General features: G+C 45.7%; 6 protein-coding genes across 6 annotated transcripts; 2 read left to right on the forward strand and 4 right to left on the reverse strand.

Annotated features, from left to right (window-relative positions):
* Positions 1-476: 476 nt before the first annotated feature.
* On the reverse strand, positions 477-2,966 carry I302_107289 (uncharacterized protein; the record flags this gene model as incomplete). Its single annotated transcript, XM_019193582.1, has 8 exons — positions 477-973; positions 1,054-1,304; positions 1,364-1,435; positions 1,503-1,563; positions 1,677-1,987; positions 2,065-2,164; positions 2,304-2,630; positions 2,792-2,966. 8 exons carry the CDS (start codon positions 2,964-2,966, stop codon positions 477-479), a joined length of 1,794 nt encoding a protein of 597 aa, XP_019045059.1.
* Positions 2,967-3,608: 642 nt separating this feature from the next.
* I302_107290 (uncharacterized protein) lies at positions 3,609-6,406 on the reverse strand (the record flags this gene model as incomplete). The annotated part of the gene is made up of 11 exons (XM_019193581.1): positions 3,609-3,633; positions 3,703-3,884; positions 3,961-4,015; positions 4,075-4,198; positions 4,263-4,350; positions 4,457-4,739; positions 4,841-4,942; positions 5,062-5,201; positions 5,340-5,505; positions 5,611-5,706; positions 6,000-6,406. The coding sequence occupies 11 exons, from the start codon at positions 6,404-6,406 to the stop codon at positions 3,609-3,611; spliced, it is 1,668 nt and encodes a 555-aa protein (XP_019045058.1).
* Positions 6,407-7,272: 866 nt separating this feature from the next.
* I302_107291 (uncharacterized protein) lies at positions 7,273-8,276 on the reverse strand (the record flags this gene model as incomplete). The annotated part of the gene is made up of 5 exons (XM_019193580.2): positions 7,273-7,311; positions 7,411-7,498; positions 7,609-7,707; positions 7,968-8,107; positions 8,247-8,276. The coding sequence occupies 5 exons, from the start codon at positions 8,274-8,276 to the stop codon at positions 7,273-7,275; spliced, it is 396 nt and encodes a 131-aa protein (XP_019045057.2).
* A 726-nt stretch (positions 8,277-9,002) lies between these two features.
* Positions 9,003-11,857, reverse strand: I302_107292 (aspartate-tRNA(Asn) ligase; the record flags this gene model as incomplete). The annotated part of the gene is made up of 2 exons (XM_019193579.1): positions 9,003-10,769; positions 10,910-11,857. 2 exons carry the CDS (start codon positions 11,855-11,857, stop codon positions 9,003-9,005), a joined length of 2,715 nt encoding a protein of 904 aa, XP_019045056.1.
* A 916-nt stretch (positions 11,858-12,773) lies between these two features.
* I302_107293 (uncharacterized protein) lies at positions 12,774-13,829 on the forward strand (the record flags this gene model as incomplete). Its single annotated transcript, XM_019193578.1, has 1 exon — positions 12,774-13,829. One exon carries the CDS (start codon positions 12,774-12,776, stop codon positions 13,827-13,829), a length of 1,056 nt encoding a protein of 351 aa, XP_019045055.1.
* Positions 13,830-15,913: 2,084 nt separating this feature from the next.
* On the forward strand, positions 15,914-20,290 carry I302_107294 (plasma-membrane proton-efflux P-type ATPase; the record flags this gene model as incomplete). Its single annotated transcript, XM_019193577.1, has 15 exons — positions 15,914-16,007; positions 16,125-16,294; positions 16,389-16,486; positions 16,558-16,725; positions 16,805-16,961; positions 17,031-17,066; positions 17,129-17,411; positions 17,478-17,529; positions 17,592-18,012; positions 18,088-18,408; positions 18,484-18,932; positions 19,016-19,152; positions 19,209-19,274; positions 19,346-19,480; positions 19,551-20,290. The coding sequence occupies 15 exons, from the start codon at positions 15,914-15,916 to the stop codon at positions 20,288-20,290; spliced, it is 3,327 nt and encodes a 1,108-aa protein (XP_019045054.1).
* Between the last annotated feature and the right edge of the window lie 1,094 nt (positions 20,291-21,384).

The raw sequence follows: 21,384 nt of genomic DNA on the forward strand, positions 1-21,384 counted from the left end.
GTGCGATGAAACGCCTCAGAAGTGGTACGATTCGCGGTCAACTGGCTATGATGCCCGTTTTTCATACTTTGACGTCGAGCTCCTTTTGGAATCGTGAAATCGTAGGCGTAGGCTTTCTGCCGAAATGAAAATGATGCGCGATCTCCCGCCTGCATCCAAAATCGAAAATGAGTTGATGAGCGGCGCGAGCCACCATCGTTTGATTTCATCGGGGTGAGAACTCCGCGTTTTGTGCATGTCCAGGAGATGAGCTCGACAGTGTTTGGTGCATCACCACAAAGCTCTGCTGGGACTCATGTCTCGTTACACTCTACTCATCACAGCCTATACACAGCTGATATGACTGAGTCTACACAGCAAATCTCATACATTTACGGATGCTGAAATAGGAATTTGATATGTATAGTACAGTATAATCTAGGAAACCAAATAGATTCGTGGAAATAGTCTTCAACTATTCATCATCCACACTATCGTCAGAGACCTCCTCTTGCGACCTCCATAGCTCCATCTCCTTCCGCATGTTCCATGACCCCATTAACCACCTTTTGTACCATAACCCCATTGACCTTCTTATCCTTCCTAAGTCCATATCCCGCCTCGACATCCCCATCAACTTCCTTGCTCATAATCTTTAAATCAACTCTCCCATCATGCAACAAAGGCGTTGGACCCTGTCCACAACCGTTCTCCACCCACTTTCCAACATTCTCAACGGCCAACTTGGGTTGTCTCTTGTACCTCATCAGGTACCCTTGTAAAGCAGATACGGAGATTGTATCTTCAGGGATGTAGGATGCGAACCTTTGGGCGAGAGACGTAATTTCGTCGACATCGTTGAGTGATTTTTCATCTTTGGAATTGGGATTTTCCATGGTCTCGGAGTCATCGTTCGATCGGTAAAAATACTCGAATAGGGATTTAGCTTGCGGTCTGGTAGCGTGCTTGAATTCGATCCAGATGTCGCATCGCCCTATATCGATCATTATCAGTCCCAGCTCGCTCTGAGGTCATACAACTGTCTAGGCGTAAAGTAGAAGAGTTTAAGCTCACCTGGTCTCGACAAGGCCGGATCGATCCTCTCCTTCCAGTTGGTCGTGCAAAACAACAATCTCCCTTCGCTCGAGGCTACACCATCAAGAGCATTCAGCAGCCCAGACAAGGTGATACCTTGTTTTGACTGTCTTGCAGATTTGACTCGTTTGCCGGATTTGATAGAAGTGGCTGATACGGGAGGATTTTCAGACTCGGATATACTCGCTTCATATTCATCTTCAGGGGTTTTGGTAGTGAATGCACAGTCGCTAGCGTGGATAGATGGTAAGCTGCAGGTTGAAGCCAATGAAGGACCAGGGCAGCTTACATATCTTCCATCAGGAGCAGGCATTTGGCAGGACATTCTTGGAGTAATTCTTGAAGACTATCGTCGTCGAGGCTGTGCGAGTTGGCAGGTCAGTCTGATGTATCACGCTGCATGTACATAATGAAGGAAGAGTACCCACTTCTTACCCCCCAGATTGATGAGGTAGATATCCAGATTGAGCTTAGCAGCGAGTGCTCCGACTGGAGGCGAAGAGGGATAGATCAGCTCTATACTTTCTGTTCCTGTTGATATGCGAGCTCAGAACCAGTAGGGGCGTAGATTGAACAACGGTGAGGCGGAGAAATAAACCCACTCATACTACTCTTCCCACTCCCAGCCACCCCAAAGCACAAATACCCTCTCCTATACGGAATACCCCTATTTAAGTAGAACTCCGACTCCTTGAGAAACTCCTTGCAATCATTCATTATCCAATCCTTGATATGTTCGTCCAGGAAGATACTCTCCCAAGGTCTGTTGGGTTTCGAGGAAGTTCGTGGCCAGGATGCACCGTGACGGTGAGTCGGAGTGTAGATTGATGTCTTATGAGCGGTAAGAGTCTGGAAGGTCGTACGTGACTCGGTGAGGAGGGAGGTGAACATTCGGGGAGTTGTGAAGTAAGCTCTGTACATTCAGATACCATCAGTAATTTGTGATGTCTATGAGAAGCGGAAATATAGGAGCTAAGCAGGACAACTCACCTCATGATGATCCATTTCTTGCCTTCTCTGAAGGGATCGTCATCCTGTTTGATGCTGATAGTGATGGTCTTGCCATTATATTTGATCTTCTGCGATGCCCCTGATCAAAGGGAGGGAAATACCTCCATATCATCAGCATTCTCTCCTCTCTCTCTCCTGAATATAGCACCTGAGTCCCGCCTAGCAAGATAACGGTCCGGTTGAAATTGGAAGAGAGAAAAGGGCGGGATTCGACTCACCAATACTAGGAACCATATCCATCCTAACTTTATCCTTCCCCTCACCCCCATAATGACCAAACTTCGCCTCCATATATTCATCCATGGAATGATGAGCTTTCATATAATATTTGTAATGTCTCGGTCGATTCGTAGATACAGTGACGTCCATCAATGTCGACCTTCCTGAGAAAGGTAATGATCGGATGACAGTTTGGAGGAAAGAGTATTCGCTTTGGTCTGGGTCCTGGGTTTGTAAGTGACTTTGGTCTTTGAGGGTGGAAAGGTAGTTGTATATCCAGTCGTAGGATTCGTCCTCTTCTGATATTCTTACTGTTGCTACTATGCCTATGAACACAAGGTAGAGTCGATGAGTCAGTAATGAATCATACCTTGCGATTATATACTATGTAGGCGAGCGGAAGGAGATGATGAGAACTAAGTGCATAGCGATAGGAGGAAGGATCAAGGAATGTCAGGAGGACCAGAGAATAGAGAGCAAGACTCACTCTGAGATACCCATTGTACGAATAACGGTAAATACCCTCTACAAAACTCGATAACAGCACCTACAGAGAGATATTTGAGCCACTCATTGACAACCGGATGATCTTGGATGAATTGGATAAAAGCGGTGAAGATGGTGAGCAGGGTGGTAAGGTATGTCATGATGATTTGGGTCATCTTGATATAGCTGTGTAGATGTTCAGTAAGGGGTGAATGATGAGGGATAGTTGAGTATATGAGTTGTATCGTTTATCAGTGAATCGTAGATAATGAAAGAAGAGGAAAGAGGAAAAGTGAAAAGTCATTGTTGATCTTCCCCCACCTTACTGGTTTATATATCCATCAAGACACAGACCGTATTACCTTTGCTCGACGATCATCTCTTAGTCTATTTACCTTGTGTTTTGCTGTGATCTGTGGCATATGTCAGTGTATCAGATTGAGAGTATGTCTTGGTGATCCGGCGACTTGTCGTATGTACATGCTTCTTACTGTATACCTTTGAGGGTGATCCTCAGTCTCTTGCTGATGGTGACAATCTGTTTTTTGATTTTTAGGGTGATGCTGTACTATCCTAGTAAAATAGATCTTACACAGCATTATTGACCATTCAACCCCTCCTTTCGGTTGAATATCAAGGTTATCTCCGCTCGGCCGGATCATGTCTCACTTATTTCCCATCATATACACACATGTATTCATACTCTGATCTATACAAACATCATATCAACGTCTCTTTCATCACTCGTATTCACCTGTTCTACTTTTTCTACCTTTTACCCTCTAACCTCAATTTGTAGACATATCTCACATGATAGCTTAGAGCATCTCATATCGACGGAAGCTATACACATGCAATGTTAGCCAGTCAATTCAACCAGACGTATGTCAGCGTAGTAGACATGTCACCCACGTATAACCCAAGAAAGCCAGATCTTTCTTCGCGTCCGATCCCGTATCTGCACCGCTGGGTACTTCGGGTACTTGATCCAATTCGTCGGTGGGGAAATAAGACGTGTCGGTGATGGATCGAAGGTGAGGGACGAAGGGTGCATCGATATCTCTGATGGTTGACCAGTCGACACCGTAGAAGAACTATCAGACATGAATAGGTATCAGCATGAGCAAATTATGGGCATCATTGTATCATGCGTTGGAAAAGTCAACTTACAGGATGAGCCTTCAACTGCTCAACGGTCATTCTCTTATCCGCCTCACATAACATCCTAAACAGCAAAACATTGTCAGCTGAAATGACACGCGGTTCCAAGTGAGAGGAGCTCACCTCCTGATTAGATCCTCGGCTTCACGACTAAGATGAACATCATCAGGGAAAAAAAGGTGGTTCCTCCAGTCAATAATCTTTCGATATACATCATGAGCGTTCTCAGAGCAGAAAGGTGGGTATCCTAAGATTGCGTTCGCAATCAGCACCGGCAGACGGACGAGGTAACGACGATAATTGATACTTACCAACCAAACATTCGAACATGATTGCACCCAGGGACCACCAATCGCATTCCTTTCCATAACCTTGTTGCAAGAAGATTTCAGGGGAGATCTAAGAAATTTATAGATGAAGTCAGCGATGAAATCAAAAACAGACGGCAGACCAAACAAAGACATAAGAATCAATAGCAGTAAATCAAATATTCAGTCACACTCACATAATCAGGTGTTCCCACAGTCGAATAAGCCAACTTCCTCCTATTAGCCTTCCAAGTAGCTATATCCTGTTTACTCGTCATCGTCAAATTAATCGCATTGACCATCACACTGTTCCTCGATGCATTCCCAGCTTGAGGGCGGGTAGTTTGGTTTCCCTCTCCACCGAGCAATCTTTGGTAATAAGCCGAATCATGTTGTTTGTGAAACCCTGTTGATAAGCCGAAGTCTGACAGTTTGATGTGGCCCATTGAGTCTATGAGGATGTTATCGGGTTTGATGTCACTAAGTATAGGATCAGCATCGGGTCTCATTACTTTGATGTGCCTCACAATGGACAGGCCTGGCTGTTTGACAATCTGGCGCGATGTAAGAACCAGACTTACCGATGAATAAATCCTAGATTGTGTACAGCCTCAATAGCCAAGATACATTCTGCCATATAGAACTTCGTAACATCTTCAGAGAAAGTATCATATTTGATCAACCTATGACGAAAAGGATCAGCCATGTCCGTACCTCTCAGAAGTCATCTTGACAGCTGATGTCGTGACAGTCTCCCCATCCCTATCTGTCGTACGGAGGACTGGCCGGAGGCTCAACTTACATAGTCATCAGATCACCTCCAGGTAAGAATTCCATAACCAAATAGAGGTACTGAGTATCTTGGAAAGAGTAGTAAAGCTGAACCACCCAAGGGGAGTTCGATTCCGCTAAAACATCTCTTTCTGCCCTGACGTGGGCGAGCTGGCGAGAAGGGAAAATGAGTTAGCTACCTGTTATAATTAGAAAGACAAGACAAAAATCAAGATATAAGAATAGGGGCCACGTAAATACCCCCATATCCTTCTTGTCATGTCGATCCAAACGAAAAGCAAAACCCACCTGATCCTTCTTGAACATCTCGTTCTTCTTGAGCGTCTTCATAGCGTAGATCTTGCCGGTGTCAACCTTCTGGGTCAATCGGACCTCTCCAAATGCACCCTTACCTATCACTTTGACTGTTCGGAAGTCCTCCAGTCCGATTCGAGTACGACGGAGACGGAGGAAGCTGTAATGGGGTGTAGGGAGGGGAAGCATGAGCCGAGTGTTTGGTATTGATGGTGGATAGGGTTGAGACGATAGGAAGTCGTGTGATAGGCATAATCAAACTCACTTGCTCTCCCTTCGGCCCAGTGCTAATAACTGTCTAGCCTTCAAGGTATCAGGCGTAAGTGCGTCCCCTGCAAGTTGCTTTTCCAGTGCTGTTCGTCTATCCATCCCAAACGAACAAACACAACATCAGCTATCCCATCCACAGCAGGTTCCATCTCAAGTTGGAGGCGAGCGAGGGTATCAGGTAATAGGGAACATTTATCGGATAATCATTGGATATTGGTTAATCCATCAGACATCCAAGGAAGTAAATGGTTTCTCATCTTTGGTAGTACGACGGGATGGAGGTATCACTGGAATACAGGAGAGGGTGTAGTAGAGTGAGAGAAGAGGGAGAGGGAGAGGCAGTGATCCCAAAAGACCAGACCAAAACAAAAACTGAGAACCCACCTTTCCTTCCTCCCCACAACACCCTCAACAGCCTCCTTATAAAACAACTCGAGCTTCATCTTAGCAGCCATAGCCTTCCCCTGAACCGACTCCCCAAATTGCGAGGGGCGTCTCTCAAAATATACATAATCTGGTCCCTTATCTCCTCCAGGGGAGGGTTGGCCTTGGACTTGGGAGGAAGATTGAGATTGCGAGGGGTGTAATGAGCCTGAAGAACCTTGCGAGGGGATACCACCAGGGGCGGTGGAGCCTGGTTGACCGATGTTTTGAGATGAGACTTGGGGTATACTGGGCATGGGGGATGTACGCCCGTTGGGGTTGGGTTGGGTTTGAGGGGTGAGGGTGGATGAGGGTCCTGGGCCTGCGCCGCCGGGTTGAGGTTGGGGCTGGGGTGGACGGTATGACATTTTGGGGTTGGGTTGGGTTGTGAGAGTGGAGATTGGTTGGTTGTAGGAATGGTGAGAAGAGTGATTGTCAAGTGTAGTGTAGGTAGAAAGAATGAGATGAGGTCGTACGGGCAATGATTCCTTTCAATACTCCACTGAATTGACTGCTAGTGTACCTTTGGATTACCTGCCCAAAGTGATGTGATCGATGCTTCGAGTCGCGCAGCAAGATGAACTCCGGGGTTGGTGGTATCTGGTGGTGTAGGTCAAGCGAGGTATCGTAGACAGAGGATATGTATCGTATGGTTGAATGGTGTAACTGTATGCACTGACCCCAATTCAACTCATTCTCATTGTTCGTCGTCAAGTAGTGAAAGCGTGTCACACTCAGCGAAGTGACACGCGTCGGTGAAACAAGTCAAAAGGGTGATTAGAGGGTGATTACAAGTAAACTCTAATTCATGATCCCTTGTGAGATGATGTCATTACAAATCATTCCTAATGCATATCGCAAGGTTCTTTCTTTCCCTTTCTCACGGGGTGGAATCGCAACGCAAAGCAAAGTATTTCTCTGCCAGAATCATGTCTCCTTTTTCAGAGCTAACACGGATGACAGAGGGTGACTTGATAGAGCAGATGAACTAGATGTTATGCGATCCTACATGGATAATACTACCAATTCATTCAATTTCATATATTGATACAATTTACTTCTTCCCTATCCATATCCCCATCCCCTCGATGCAAATGTGTTTTGTGATTTATGCTGATCCTCAACCAGAAACTAAAAAGGCCATTCAAACCTATATCCAAAAATATCCTTCTCCCCATCTTTACCCATGTTCATACCATCCTGATCGAAGTGATCGTAATACTCGTTGGCAAGTTTAGGCAGTTCGGTACTTGTGCGAAGCGTCCTGTTTGAGCTGTGGACCTCAACCATAACACGATGAGAGAGTTAGCCCGTGGTCCACACATGAAGGAAAAAAGGAGTCGGAAATAGGGAGTCAGACCAATAAACTTACATGCTCAACGGTCTGGTTCAAAGTGGGATGAGCATCCTCGTAGTGCCCATCTCGAGTCTTGTATCGGTACTTGAATTGGGCGGTTTGGCTGGCAGTAGAGAACAGACAAGAATTAGTCTCCCACATCGTACATTCCAACAGCGTGTCGGTGGATCGAAGGGGTATCGTGGTAGGGCAACGATGGTAGAGACCACTCACGATGGTCCAAGGTCTTGCTTGTTTTGGGCATCCCAAGGGTTGACCATACCGGTAGACATGAGTTTTCGAGTAGGCTCAGGCTCGGAGGCTTTGGTCATGCTACGACAGTCATAGGTGGATCAACATATGTCTCAAGCAGGTCAGATGGAGTCACACGATAAGATATGACAGTGGAAGGGACATGCGAGATCACCCGCAGATGCAGATCCAGACCCAGCGCTGCATCCGACTTTCCCCGTGTAGCCATATAGCATTGCCCTTTGACACCCCCCACTGATTCTTCACGCAAGGGAACGGAGGGATACGTGAGAGATGTGTATGAGGGGAGGATGCGACGCCAAGAGAAAACTACCACTCACAAAAAGTATCCCGCTACACCCAAAATACCAGTGACGATGATACTCAAGGGGTACAATGCTGGATCCCTCTTGGCGAACCTGTTGACGTTCTTGGTGGCTTGTTGAAGGTTACCTGCGTGAGAGAGGTTGTGAGGGTCGGGCTGTGTGAGTGCGTGCGTGGGTGGGTGTGAGACGAACGTTGATCGATGGTCGATAATGGAAGAAAAGGGAAATGGAGAATATCAGCATATGGTTTCTTGTTACTCGTTCAGCACGAGCAAGGAGGAGGGAGAGACTCACTTGAGATTGCTTGGGAGGGAGGGAAGACATGTTTGCTAGTGGTGATTTACTTGGTGTAGATATGTAGAATAGTCTGACTGTGAATGGTCGATTCGATCCGTTAGTATGCTATTGGTTGTATATGTACAATGTGAGAAAGTGAAAGAGGAGAAATGCTACGATGGACGATCCAACCGGTACTTATAGGATATACGGTGTAGCCGACCATCTGACTCTGTGCTATACCGCTGACGCAACATTCTCAGGATAAATCATACACTCACGATTGTATTGAATTCGATTGGTTGCGTAAGGAATGAGAAAGTGTCAGTTAGCACTAGTAGTCTAATATACTCTAATACATGTATGGTGGAGCAGCAGCAAGGAAGAAACGAAGCAAGGAAGAAAGGATCTAACGAACAATGACGTATGACGTCAGTTGATCACTCGATTTAAACAACTCTAATGGGAATTACCGTATCGGGTGATTTGAACATTTCATGTGGCACCGTGCTTTGGTTTGGGAGATGGTTCAGCGGTCACCAAATTAAGTGAGTGTTCATACTGATGATGAGTGAATTGGGTTCTTGCATCGCGAGGTGATCATCAAGTATCGTCTCATGGTCATTGAGCAGTTTCCGTGATACACGATCATCTATGATACATCTCAAGCCTTATGAACATTATAATATCGCTCTATATACTACATTTATGCCCACAACAGTATTTGGTAACTCCTCGTCACCCATACCTCCCTCTCATATACTAGCACACTCACTACTCCTCAAAAAACTTGACAATCTCCCCCAACTCCGTAACTCTAACCCCATTCTTGGGATAACATATCCAAGTCCTCTCCCCCTCCACACCGAACTTCTCCCTAAACTCAGCCTTCTTATCAAGGCTCAAACTCGATACTATGCCCTTATAAGTCCTTTCCATAATTTTCGATCTGACCTCACCAATCCCATTGGAAGTTACGAAGCTTTCCGAGACTGATGCTCCAAAAGTTACTGGTTCGCCTGGGACGGCAGAGAGGGCAGATTGGACGGTCGATTCGATTGCTCCCTTTGGGGATGAAGGGAAGTCCAAGGCCCATTTGAGTTGATAGCCATGTTTAGGTGAGAGGCGAGTAAGAACTACTAATGTCTCCACTCTTGATTCTCCATCTCCATCTCCATTCAGAGCAGGACCATCACTATGACCATTGGAAGTATTTCGCTTTCCCGGATCACTCTCCGCAATAAAGTATCGCCTATGCCCACTATCTCTCCAAGGGGCAATCTCCGTCAAATGAATCTGTTTCCCCTTCTTCCCACCCCCGGCTCTATGATCTTGCCATTCCCTAATTCGCTCATCTATAGCATCTTTCAACCGTCCCCCATCCTCATCCAAATCGATCTCACGCACTTTGAACACGCCCTTCTGAAGCTTGTTATTCTGTATCACCTCGGAACTGACCTTATCCGAATTACTCCTCTGTTCCTGCGTACAACTCAGACTCCTCCACCCATACTTCTCACTCAATACCTCCTGGAATTCAGACGAAACCAACATCCATACAGGTTTGAGTTTCAGCTGATCCTTAACGAATACTAAGAATTTCTTGGTGATTTCAGATTTCTGCTGGTCCGCGCAAAGTGGATCTCCAGTTATCATACAGAATTTCCCCTGTTCGACATACCCCACCGCTGCTCCCGTGGATTCATCTCGCCAGATGTCGAATCGATCGTCCAACCATGAGGTATTCGTCGCATCTCCATAGTTCGCTATCATATCTTCTAGTGGGGGCAACTCATGCTCGGAGTCACGTGGTTTGGTGGTATCTGCCTCTGGGTGGGGTAAGGAAGGTTTCTTAGCGGGAAGGGAATGTGGATCTCGATGGAATAGGGACGATAATCGAATATCGGGGAGGTCAAGGTAAAAAGTGATTATTCGTTCCAGTCCCAAACCAGCTCCTCCGTGAGGTGGCATCCCCCAATCGAACGCACTAAGATACTCTTCCATCTCTGTCTCCTCAATCCCACTTTCTCTCATTGATTCTCTAAGTTTGAACGAGTCATGGATCCTCTGCCCGCCCGTACAGATCTCCTGTCCTCTTATGAACATATCAAACGAGTTGGTAGTCTTCCCGTCGTTGGCTGTGTAAAATGGTCTCGCAGATTTAGGGAACCGATCGACGATGTAGTAGTCCGTCCCGTACTTCTGCTTTACCAGTTGACCCAACCGGATCTCATCGGGCGTATGTAGATCTTCTTCCTCAACGTCTCGACCGTCATCACGTAGCATCTGGATAGCCTCGGAGAATGGGATAATGGGAGTTTCTTCCAGGAAGACGAATTCTTCCGAATCCCATACTTCTCGTACTCTGGCTAGTTCGTTCTTCATGGTTGAGAGGGCTCTGAACATGTTTTTGAGGATTGCGTCGAGGACGTGGAAGACCTCGTGATAGTCTTGTTTGAGAGAGAGCTCGATGTCTAGACCGGTGTATTCTGTGAGATGGCGATGGGTGTTGGAGTTTTCAGCTCGGAAAACTGGACCGATCTGTGATAGTGAAAGCGTTGGGTCAGCATGGACTGATGATATGAGAGCATGACTTGGTGTAGTGTAATGCGGAGGTGCAGGGTAAGGCGGTGATTAGGATACTAGAGTGAACAAGTATGAAGAGATGTCTCTTAGCTCACCTCGTACACCCTCCCGAAATCCGCTGAAATAGCCATCTGCTTCATCAATTGCGGACTCTGAGCCAGAAACGCCTTCCTCCCAAAATAATTAACCCTAAACACCTCCGCCCCACTCTCCGTAGCTGCAGGTTGAAGTTTCGGCGTATTAATCTCTATGAAATCCAATTCATCCAACGTATCTCTAAATACTCTTAGAAGCCTCGCTCGGATCTTAAAGATCGCCTGATTCGTCGGATGTCTAAGGTCCAATGTTCGGTTGTTAAGACGGGAGCGTTGAGGTGGAGGTTCGTTGCCGTGATATAATCCGAATGGGATGTTCTTGGAAGGTTCAACGAGGTGAAGGGTTTCTATCCTGAGCTCAAGGGGGGAGTCGGTAGAGAATTTAATGGGGTTTGGGGGTTTGGCGAGTGTCCCACTAACTTGGACGATGGATTCGTCGGGGATTCGTTCAGTCCATTTAATCATATGTTCACTTGCTATTTTCCCGGATAATACTCCCTGTAAAGTAAATCCCCTATGTCTAAATATGATGAAATCCAACTGAGATGAAAGTTCACGTTGGGTATGTATCCTCGCTCTGAAAGTTACGTTCCTCCCCTCTGGTAATTGGACCACATCATCTATCAATATGATCTCACCTGGTATCTCCAGATCCCCATACCTCTCTCTCATCTCTTTATCCTCGGTTTTTGCTGCAATCACATCTGACTCCTTACGACGTCTTTCAACCTCCTTCTTCTCTTGTTCCGCTCGATGGGCTTTCTCCTCTTTCTCTTTACGTTTCTCCTCGGTCCGCTGGGCTGCCTTGCCCTGTTCTAAATTATCATCTTCGGTTGTATCATCCTTGTTTCGGTGGAGTTTGGAGGCGATGGTGGATGGTTTTAGGGCGTGGCCTAGTTTGTGCAGGGGGTTGGAGGGTGGTACGGATTCGGTGGGGTCGGAGGTCATAGTAAGGGATACGGTCTGGTATGGTGATCTGTTACAGGTTGAAGAAGGGGTCGTGATTGATATGTGATGTTGTTGTGCGACTGCGGATAACTGTAAAAGTCAAAGTAACGTTGAAGAAAAGCAGTGTTGAAATGAACGACAAAGGGATATGATGAGTGAGTAACTACGCTACTACACTGAAAAAATACTAGTAAGACAGGCAATGATGTCAATGAGTACTACACTCGTGTACTGGCTGTGCTCTTACAAATCAACGGTATACCGTATACATAACATGTTTGAAATCTCAATCAAATTTTCAGGAAACACCATGAGTATCTACCGAAGTGAGGTGACTGACACTGTCTCGTACCTGTACCTCCTCCTCGAGCACAGTAGACTGCTCGGTGAGGGTAATGACACATCTTACATGACGATACTAGTAGTGGCTTGAAAGCGGTGACTGAATGAGCATGAGCTGAAGGAGACGATGACGAATGCCGGGGGGATGGTTGTTAGACTGAAATGCTATGATGTAGCTAAGAGCAAGAGCTACAAAGTAACTAGTAAGTGTTATCTCGGCACGAGCTGTGACACGAGATAAGGGTCCACGTACTCAGTATCGTATGTTTTACCTAATCACAACGACGTCATACTCGGATTGTTCCTTACTCGAGACAGATTCCAGTATAACGGTTATGAGTACAGTATGCATCGAACGTGGATATTTGATTCCGTCAACAGTACTAACCGAGGGAGAAGAGATCTCGTAGCCCACCTTGAAGGTTGCCCACTTTACTCGTACAATTCACCTACCTGGTAAGAATAGCTGTTATCTCTGCTATAGTCAACGTTGATACATGAGAAGGTATCATATCATCAATGATATATATTTCCATGCATCTCTACCGCTCATAACCTGCCCAGTTCACCCACCATGTCCTTTTCACCCTCGACCTCGACCTACAATCCCCCCTGGTCACTCCTCCTCCAAGCCAAAGCCCTCCGAGCAGCCGCATCGTTAGGTATAGGCATGCAAAACTACGTATCCTCCAATGGCTTATCACCCAGTAAGACGGAATGGATAGATGCGATATTTGGGATCAAACAATCTTCGAAAGCAATACGTCTGGATATATACAACCCCTCTTCAAATCCCACTTCCACAGACACCTCGGAGGGTAGAAGTGGAGATCATAAGGATGAACCATCACTTCGACCTGGGCTAATCATATTCCACGGAGGGGGATTCACCATAGGTCAAGGAACGGACGACTGTATCTTCGCCAAGACCTCGCATCAATACCTCGACAATGTAGCCATAGCCGTATCGTACCGCCTTGCTCCTGAGAACCCCTTCCCCATCCCAGTGGAAGATTGCGTATCTTCCATTCTACACATCTACAACAATGCTGAGGCGTACGGTATAGATAAGAACAAAATTATCATAGCGGGATTCTCAGCAGGTGCAACTTTAGCTCTCGCCTCTCAACATATCTTCACTTTTCTTTCCACCCAACACTACACTACGGAGTACAGTATACCACCAGGGATGGACATACCCAAAATACGAGGTATAATACTAGTCTATCCCCTACTTGACTATACAATCCCAAGGGAAGAAAAGATGAAATCCCTCTCCGATCCTTCCCATGCGCTCTCTTCCTCTCTGACGCATTTATTCGACTACTCCTACCTCCCCAGAGAATTCGGGTACGACAGGAAAGATTATAGGATCTCACCCTCGATTGCTTCCGATCATCTCATCCAGCAACTCCCCTCAATATGTATGACGGTATGCGAATATGATATGCTCCGACAAGAGGCATTTGATTTTGCAGACAGGCTGAGGAAGATGGGCAAGGACGTGGAGTGTAATGAGATAGGGGGAGAGAAACATGGATGGGATAAGCCGCCGCCTGTTTATCCTAAGGAGAGTGTCCAGGAGGAGTATGGGAGGATATTTGAGGTGGCTAGGGGATGGTTGGACTAGGTAATGCTGGAAACATCAGGTTCGTATGACCTGGAGAATGGGATAGATTGGAGGGACGGAGATCGGAGGTCTACGAAAGTAAAGATCAAAGTCAGATATTGATCCATTTCGATAATTAGTTATCCACACAACTAATCCCACCCTACCTCCCTTCCCGTGTCAATTGTCACCCCTTCAACCCGATCAGGAATCCATTTAAACCAGACAAGTGGTTAGAAGAGCAATCCAACCAGGTTAGAAACACCAAAACGCAGATCGCCAGAGTGATTTGGAGTAGAGTATGTGTGCATTCATGTTACTCTGCAGATAAGACATAAGGATGATATGACAGATAATGTATTTAAAACGATATGATTAGATAATGTATTTACAACGATAACCAGAATGATGTATCCCAAACGTTTCAATCTATGCACATCATCATCATTTGGTGTTCCTTTATATTGTGTTTCGTTGAGATCATGGGTCGACTGCTGTGGAAGGGCGAGCCCTAACTCACCTTGACTGATAGCGTTGTTGATGGAAGTGGTCACTCTCCTAGTGATTTCCACCATGACAGCTGCAAGTACTACTTTCCCAGCCTTCAACAGTATCGGATTGGATGCGAAATATTGTCTGACTTCACTTCGTAAAGTACCCAGCTTGAGGGGTATAGGTCCAGTTGCTTTGAGTTTTCCCATTGTGGTTGGATCAGTACGGTATAAGAGATGAAGATGAGAAGGATAGTTGGGAAGAACAAAGCTATTTAGCCTGTGAGTATACATATATATCATATATTATGCAGGGTTATCATTATATGGTAACAGGATGATCAGTACCCTTCCTCGAGGATAAAGCGTTGATTGATTGATTGATTGATTGATTGATTGATTGATTGATTGATTGATTGATTGATTGATTGATTGATTGATTGATTGATTCACTAACTATTGATGGATTGATCGACACGGACATGCAACACCTAGAACACATGTTTATGCTTATCTCCACGCATGTCGTCGTGTTCCTCAGCTCATTCGATATGAATATGGTGATGGTGATCCACCCTGTAAGACGTAGTCCCTTCAAACGAACAATGAGGATACTTTACTTTGATTCTCAACGAAAGAAGTACATGTATGTATGATGACTGATTGTTTGTACTCGTATGTATGCTGATGGTGATTGGTAAAGGATGCTCGAGAGTGCATCGTAGTTTGAGAGGAAAGGGGTCATGATATGATCGAGCTATCCTTTCGCCTTTCACTTGCTCATCGCCTTTCGCTACTTACATATCATCCATCATTTATATTCAGCCGAGCCAAGTCACTGTTCCTCTATGTTGCTGACAATAATGCACGTCCTTGATTAGTGATTCAGTGAGATGAATCAAGCATAAACTAGTACATGGGTGGATCCTCCCTTTGGTTAATCTTACATAACAACATAACAAACCAATCTCGGCACATTCCAGCGGAACTACAGTACCCTCAAAAGTGGAGACTCCACGATTCGGCTAGATCTTAACGTTGTTACCTGATTCGGCAGATTCCAATTGCGAACAGAGATCACGGAATACATGCAAGGTACGGCAGAATGACGTCTCGAAATCCGGAAATAGATTATGACAAGCAACGAAACCGAACAAGGTCATATGAGTAAAGTACGTTGTAAGCTAAGATTGATGACCTCGGTAAATCCACGGGCAGGCGGGTGAGATGAGAGAGAGAGAGAGAAAGAGAGAGAGTTTGTCTCAATTGGGCTGCATCCGTAGTCTTTCATTTCTTTCAGAGGCCGAGGCTAGATATACGAGTACGAGTAGAACAGAGCCGCATGTGGTCTCGGTTGTAGACGAGACGACAAAACGTCATATAGCTATATTGGAACCTAGATGGATATTTTCTTACTCGCGATATACAGATTTGATTTATAATAATAGTATAAGCTGTTGAATACCTTGTATCACTGTACAATCTGAACATATTGCAACGGTAACACAAACAGTCGTCAAGAAGTGCAGTTCATTACCACTCGCACATTGAATTTGCGAAGAGCCTTGTGCAACACAGGTATAGATCGTCAATTGACCTGTGGGATCAGCGAACATGGCTTTAACTCACCGAAAGAACCATAAGAAAGACCCAGAATCGGGGGATGCGGATGCTGAAGCTAAGCGCAATGAGGAGGAAGAGAAGAAGAGTGAGTAACATCCGACCTTTCCTATGCACGGGCAGTAGACAGCTCAGGTGGTTTTAGTCCGACGTGTTCTCTGTTACAAGGGCATGTAGAGCTGACAGAGAGTCTCGTTTGATGTAGAATATGAAGGCGAAGAATACGATGTATTGCTCCGATATGTAGAGGAACAAAAGCAAAGGTTGAAGAATAAGAAGGATGATGATGGGGATGATGATGATAAGAATGCGAAATATGTTAGGAAATGGTATGCTCCCTGGAAGAAGACAAAGGTTGAATCGGGCACCAAGAAGGTGAGTAGTATTTGCAAGTTGATTAAATCGCTATTCTGTACAGTACGGCAGACACACAAGTTCATTTGAGCTGATAGAATGTTCGGGCTCGTAGGTTCCTCAAGAATGGTTAGAAACAGATAGACAAAAAGGTCTATCATCCTCTGATATCGATGAACGACGAAAACATTCAGGATGGAACGAGCTGGAAAGGTGAGTCCGCCATCCTTCTGCGTCTAGACTACTAGTCTCTGGTGGACTCTGACTAATTGTATACTGCACAGTCCCTCCGAAAACCAATTCATCAAGTTCATCTCATACTTCCGAGGACCCATCTTATACGTCATGGAATTAGCCGTATTGCTCGCTGCCGGTCTGAGAGATTGGATCGATTTCGGTGTCATCATCGGTATCCTGTTCTTGAACGCTGCGGTCGGTTGGTATCAAGAGAAGTGAGTGTAGCTCCCGCTCCATTCACCCGACTTCAGCTCACTAGATGTGCTTGTTTGCTGATTTTTGGTGACATCATAGACAAGCTGGAGATATCGTTGCTCAGCTCAAAGCTGGTATCGCCATGAAAAGTATAGTAGTTCGAGATGGTAAAGAGCAGGAAATCGAAGCTAGAGAATTGGTTCCTGGAGATATCATCGTTCTTGAGGAGGGTAATACTATTGCCGCTGATGCCAAGGTATGTCTCATGTGACTTTACTGATTATACTGTACATGGATCTGACGTACATGAATTTCAAATGATCAGATCCTGGGTGATTATCAAGACAAAGATGGATCAAAGGTAGGTCTTTCCGACTCCCGATTGGTACATTGTGTATGTTCCTATGTCTAATCCTTCTTTAGTCGAAGGAGATTCTGGACAACCATGAAAAATCCAAGAAAGCCAAAGGCCAACAAAACGAATCAGACGATGAAGATCACGATGACGATGACGAAGGACCCGACAAGGGACCTTCCGTCATGTCTGTCGACCAGTCTGCTATCACCGGTGAATCCTTGGCTGTAGACAAGTTTGTCGGTGATATTGCGTACTACACTTGTGGTGTCAAGAGAGGAAAATGCTTTGGTGTTGTCACTGTCTCTGCGAAGGGCTCATTTGTCGGTAAGACCGCGGCTTTGGTTTCCAGTAAGTGTTCAACCCTCTCACCGAGATCATACCCATGGATGATGGTATTGACGGCGTGATACTCAGGTTCGAACGAAAAAGGTCATTTCCAAATCGTCCTGGGCGGTATCGGTACAACGTAAGTCGGAGTTCCCTTTTCGCCAAACACAGTATACATCAGACACTGATATTCTTGTATAGCCTCCTGGTCATGGTCGTAGCATTCATCTTCGCAGTCTGGATCGGAGGTTTCTTCCGAGGTACCAACATCGCCACGCCAGCCCAGAACAACCTGCTCGTCTACGCACTTATCTTCCTCATCATCGGTGTACCCGTCGGTCTACCTGTAGTCACCACCACCACTCTCGCTGTCGGTGCTGCCTACCTAGCCAGACGACAGGCTATCGTCCAGAAATTGACTGCTATTGAATCGCTCGCTGGCGTGGATATCCTCTGTTCGGATAAGACCGGTACATTGACTGCCAACAAATTATCGCTCAATGAACCGTACATCGCCCCTGATGTTGATCCCAACTGGTTCATGACTGTTGCTGTACTGGCTTCTTCTCATAATGTTAGAGGTTTGGATCCTATTGATAAGGTTACGATTGTCGGACTGAAAGTGAGCCTCACAAACAACTTAACATGTCATTGCAAGTTCGTCGAGAGGCTGATACAATCTATCGGTGGTTTGTAGGACTTCCCCAAAGCCCAAGAAATGCTGAAAGGCGGTTGGAAGACCCATAAATTCACGCCCTTCGATCCCGTCTCCAAGCGAATCACCGCTGAAGTCGAGAAAGACGGTAAACACTATACATGTGCTAAAGGTGCCCCCAATGCTATTTTGAAATTGGCCAAGTTCGATGCTCATACCGTCGCCGATTACCGAAACCAGGCTCAACAGTTTGCTTCTAGAGGATTCAGATCTTTGGGTGTAGCTGTTAAGGAGGATGGGAAGGATTGGGAGTTGTTGGGTATGTTGTGTATGTTTGATCCTCCTCGAGGAGATACTGCGAAGGTAAGTGAACGCACTCTCGTTTGACCAAAGTAATAGGCGAAACAATGATGCTGATGGTAATTGTTGGCTTCACAGACCATCGGAGAAGCCCACGAACTCGGAATATCAGTTAAGATGTTAACCGGAGACGCCGTCGCCATCGCCAAAGAAACATGTAAACAGCTCGGTCTTAAAACCAACGTGTACGATTCCGAAAAACTCATCGGTGGTGGAATGGCCGGATCAGATATCAGAGATTTCGTCGAGGCTGCTGATGGATTCGCTGAGGTCTTCCCGGAACATAAGTATCAAGTTGTCAACCTTCTGCAGGAACGTGGTCATCTGACTGCAATGACTGGAGATGGAGTCAATGATGCCCCCTCGCTCAAGAAGGCAGATTGTGGTATTGCTGTTGAAGGTGCTTCGGACGCTGCTAGGACTGCTGCGGATGTTGTATTTTTGGATGAGGGACTGTCGACTATCATCACTGCTATTAAGGTTGCGAGGCAGATCTTCCATAGGATGAAGGCTTATATTATCTATCGGTGAGTCAAACACCCATCCTTCCAATACACGATCGATCACGTCATGAGATGGTACATGTTGCTGAGATTGGGAGATGATGTAGTATCGCACTTTGTGTACATCTTCAAGTATACCTTATGCTTTCGATTCTGATCAAGAACGAAACTATCAGAGTGGATTTGATCGTATTCTTGGCCATCTTTGCGGACGTGGCTACTATCGCTATTGCCTATGATCGAGGTGAGTCATGCACTTGCGACAGTGGGAAGGATAGTAGCTTATTAGATACCATACAGCTCCTTATGCTAGACAACCTGTTGAGTGGCAATTGCCCAAAGTATGGATTATCTCTACCATCATGGGTAAGTCAATACTGTCTAAACACGCGTTCAGTTTTTGGGCAGGGGTTTTATACTGACATTGTCGGAAATAGGTTTACTCCTCGCCGCTGGTACCTGGATCATTCGAGGAACTTTGTATCTTGAGAATGGTGGTATTGTGCAGAAATTCGGCTCAGTACAAGAAGTGTTGTTCTTGGAAGTTGCATTGACCGAATCTTGGGTCATCTGTGAGTTTTGATCGTAACAACTGCTTCACACAACGTAACAACGATGGCTAATACATCTCAACTCGATCAGTCATCACCCGTCTCGCCCAAGAACCCGGTACACCCAACGTCTTCCCTTCATTCCAACTCATCGCTGCTGTCTTCGGTGTAGATCTCCTCGCCTCCTTCTTCGCTGCATATGGGTGGATCTCTGGTCCCGCCGTTGAACACGGTGGATGGGTCGATATCGTCACCATCATCAAGATCTGGGGATACTCCTTCGGAGTCACTGTCATCATCTTACTTGTTTACCTCATCCTCAACAAGATTACATGGCTCGATCACATCGGAAGAGTATCAAGATCCAAGAGAAATGAGAAACTTGAAAACTTCCTCACGGACTTACAAAGACTCACTATCGTCCATGAATCAGACCATAATGGCTCGTACTTCCGCTTCGCCTCTGGTGGATCTGGCTCAGCCACACCCAAAGAAGGCGGGGACGATAAGGATAAGAAACCGAAATCGAAACCCAAGAAAGAACAGGAAACCAAATCTTCTGATAAAGGGAAGGGCGTCGAGGGGGGAGATAAGACCCTCACGGACCATTCGGGAAAAGGTGATCAGGCTGAAGCTCAGAAGCAAGAAGACAAACAACAACACCCTGCTAGTGGACCTGGATCGAAAGTCAAGGGAAAAGAAGGTGAACCCACCGAAGTGTCTACTAAGGAGACTAGCCAGGACAATTCGAGTGGGAATTTGAATAAGGATAATAGTCAGAGGACTGATGAGGATGAGCGATCGAGTGAGGGGACGCATGTGGAACCTTGACTATCTCAGCATGTTGAGTTGGGGGATGCTATTCAGTAAGTTGGAGCATGTGAAGACAAGGATATACTTGACGAGAGGCAAGTATGGGCAGAGGGGTATACATAGTTACTGAAGAGAAAGTCAGGACAAGAGAGCTATTTGAGGACTATCGTATGGACATTATCTGTAGCGTATAGAAAAATCCATAATTAAATCTGTTCTTGTGCACTCAAGCTTACTCGTGTAATATCTATCATTCCAGCAATATAATCATTACAAAAAAACATTCATATACCGTACATATAATCATCGTTTCAGCTTCCGCTCCTCCATCCATGTATACTGTGAATTAGTCATCTGCAACCACGGTTATGCCATGTTCAGGATACACCCGTGGTTAATAGACGTATCTTAAGAGTGCCCTATATTGGCAGTGATGTGGACCTATCCTACATCCATCAGTCAAGTTTCATCCTCCCTCTACACGTTTCCCAATGGACGTTTAACCGATGGCTTGAAAGGATCTTGAGATGACCGTCGATCGATAGTGTTTCGTCGAAACAATCCAAGAACGTTATTCTCCTTTGGTGCACTTTCGCCTTGCCTTCGATCATTGGCCGGACAAGAACTCTTGAAAGGCGTGTTGAAAAGAGGCATGGTATGTGAGACGGGTTAGAGTTCTCATCTCAAGGGAGAAAGTCCTTTCATATCACCCGACTGAAGGACAGAGGATGTGGCTCGACATTGCAAGTTGAATCTGATTCGTCCAGGAACAAGGTATAAATACGTTGACCGCTCGGCCAAATCATCAATACTAGTTGCGGTCATTACTACGATTGTAAGCTAAAAATAGTCACAGTGTAACTTGAGTTGTCAGATAGTCGATCAAACAGGATAAACAGGTCAGTGAATGTTTCAACGTATCCCACCGCGGGCGTCTCAAATTGATAAAAACTGATGCTTCGATGTGCTCTCAGACCTCGATAAAGAATCCGATTTAGTAATTCAAAAGCATTAATTAACAGATTTACAACCCAGTCGCACAAAAGTCATGTCGTTCGCAACCTTGAAATTGTTCACGTTCCTTGCCATCTCGGCGACGGCTTTGGCATTAC

Source organism: Kwoniella bestiolae, chromosome 6 (assembly GCF_000512585.2).
Source record: "Kwoniella bestiolae CBS 10118 chromosome 6, complete sequence".
NCBI classification, from domain to species: Eukaryota; Fungi; Basidiomycota; class Tremellomycetes; order Tremellales; family Cryptococcaceae; genus Kwoniella; species Kwoniella bestiolae.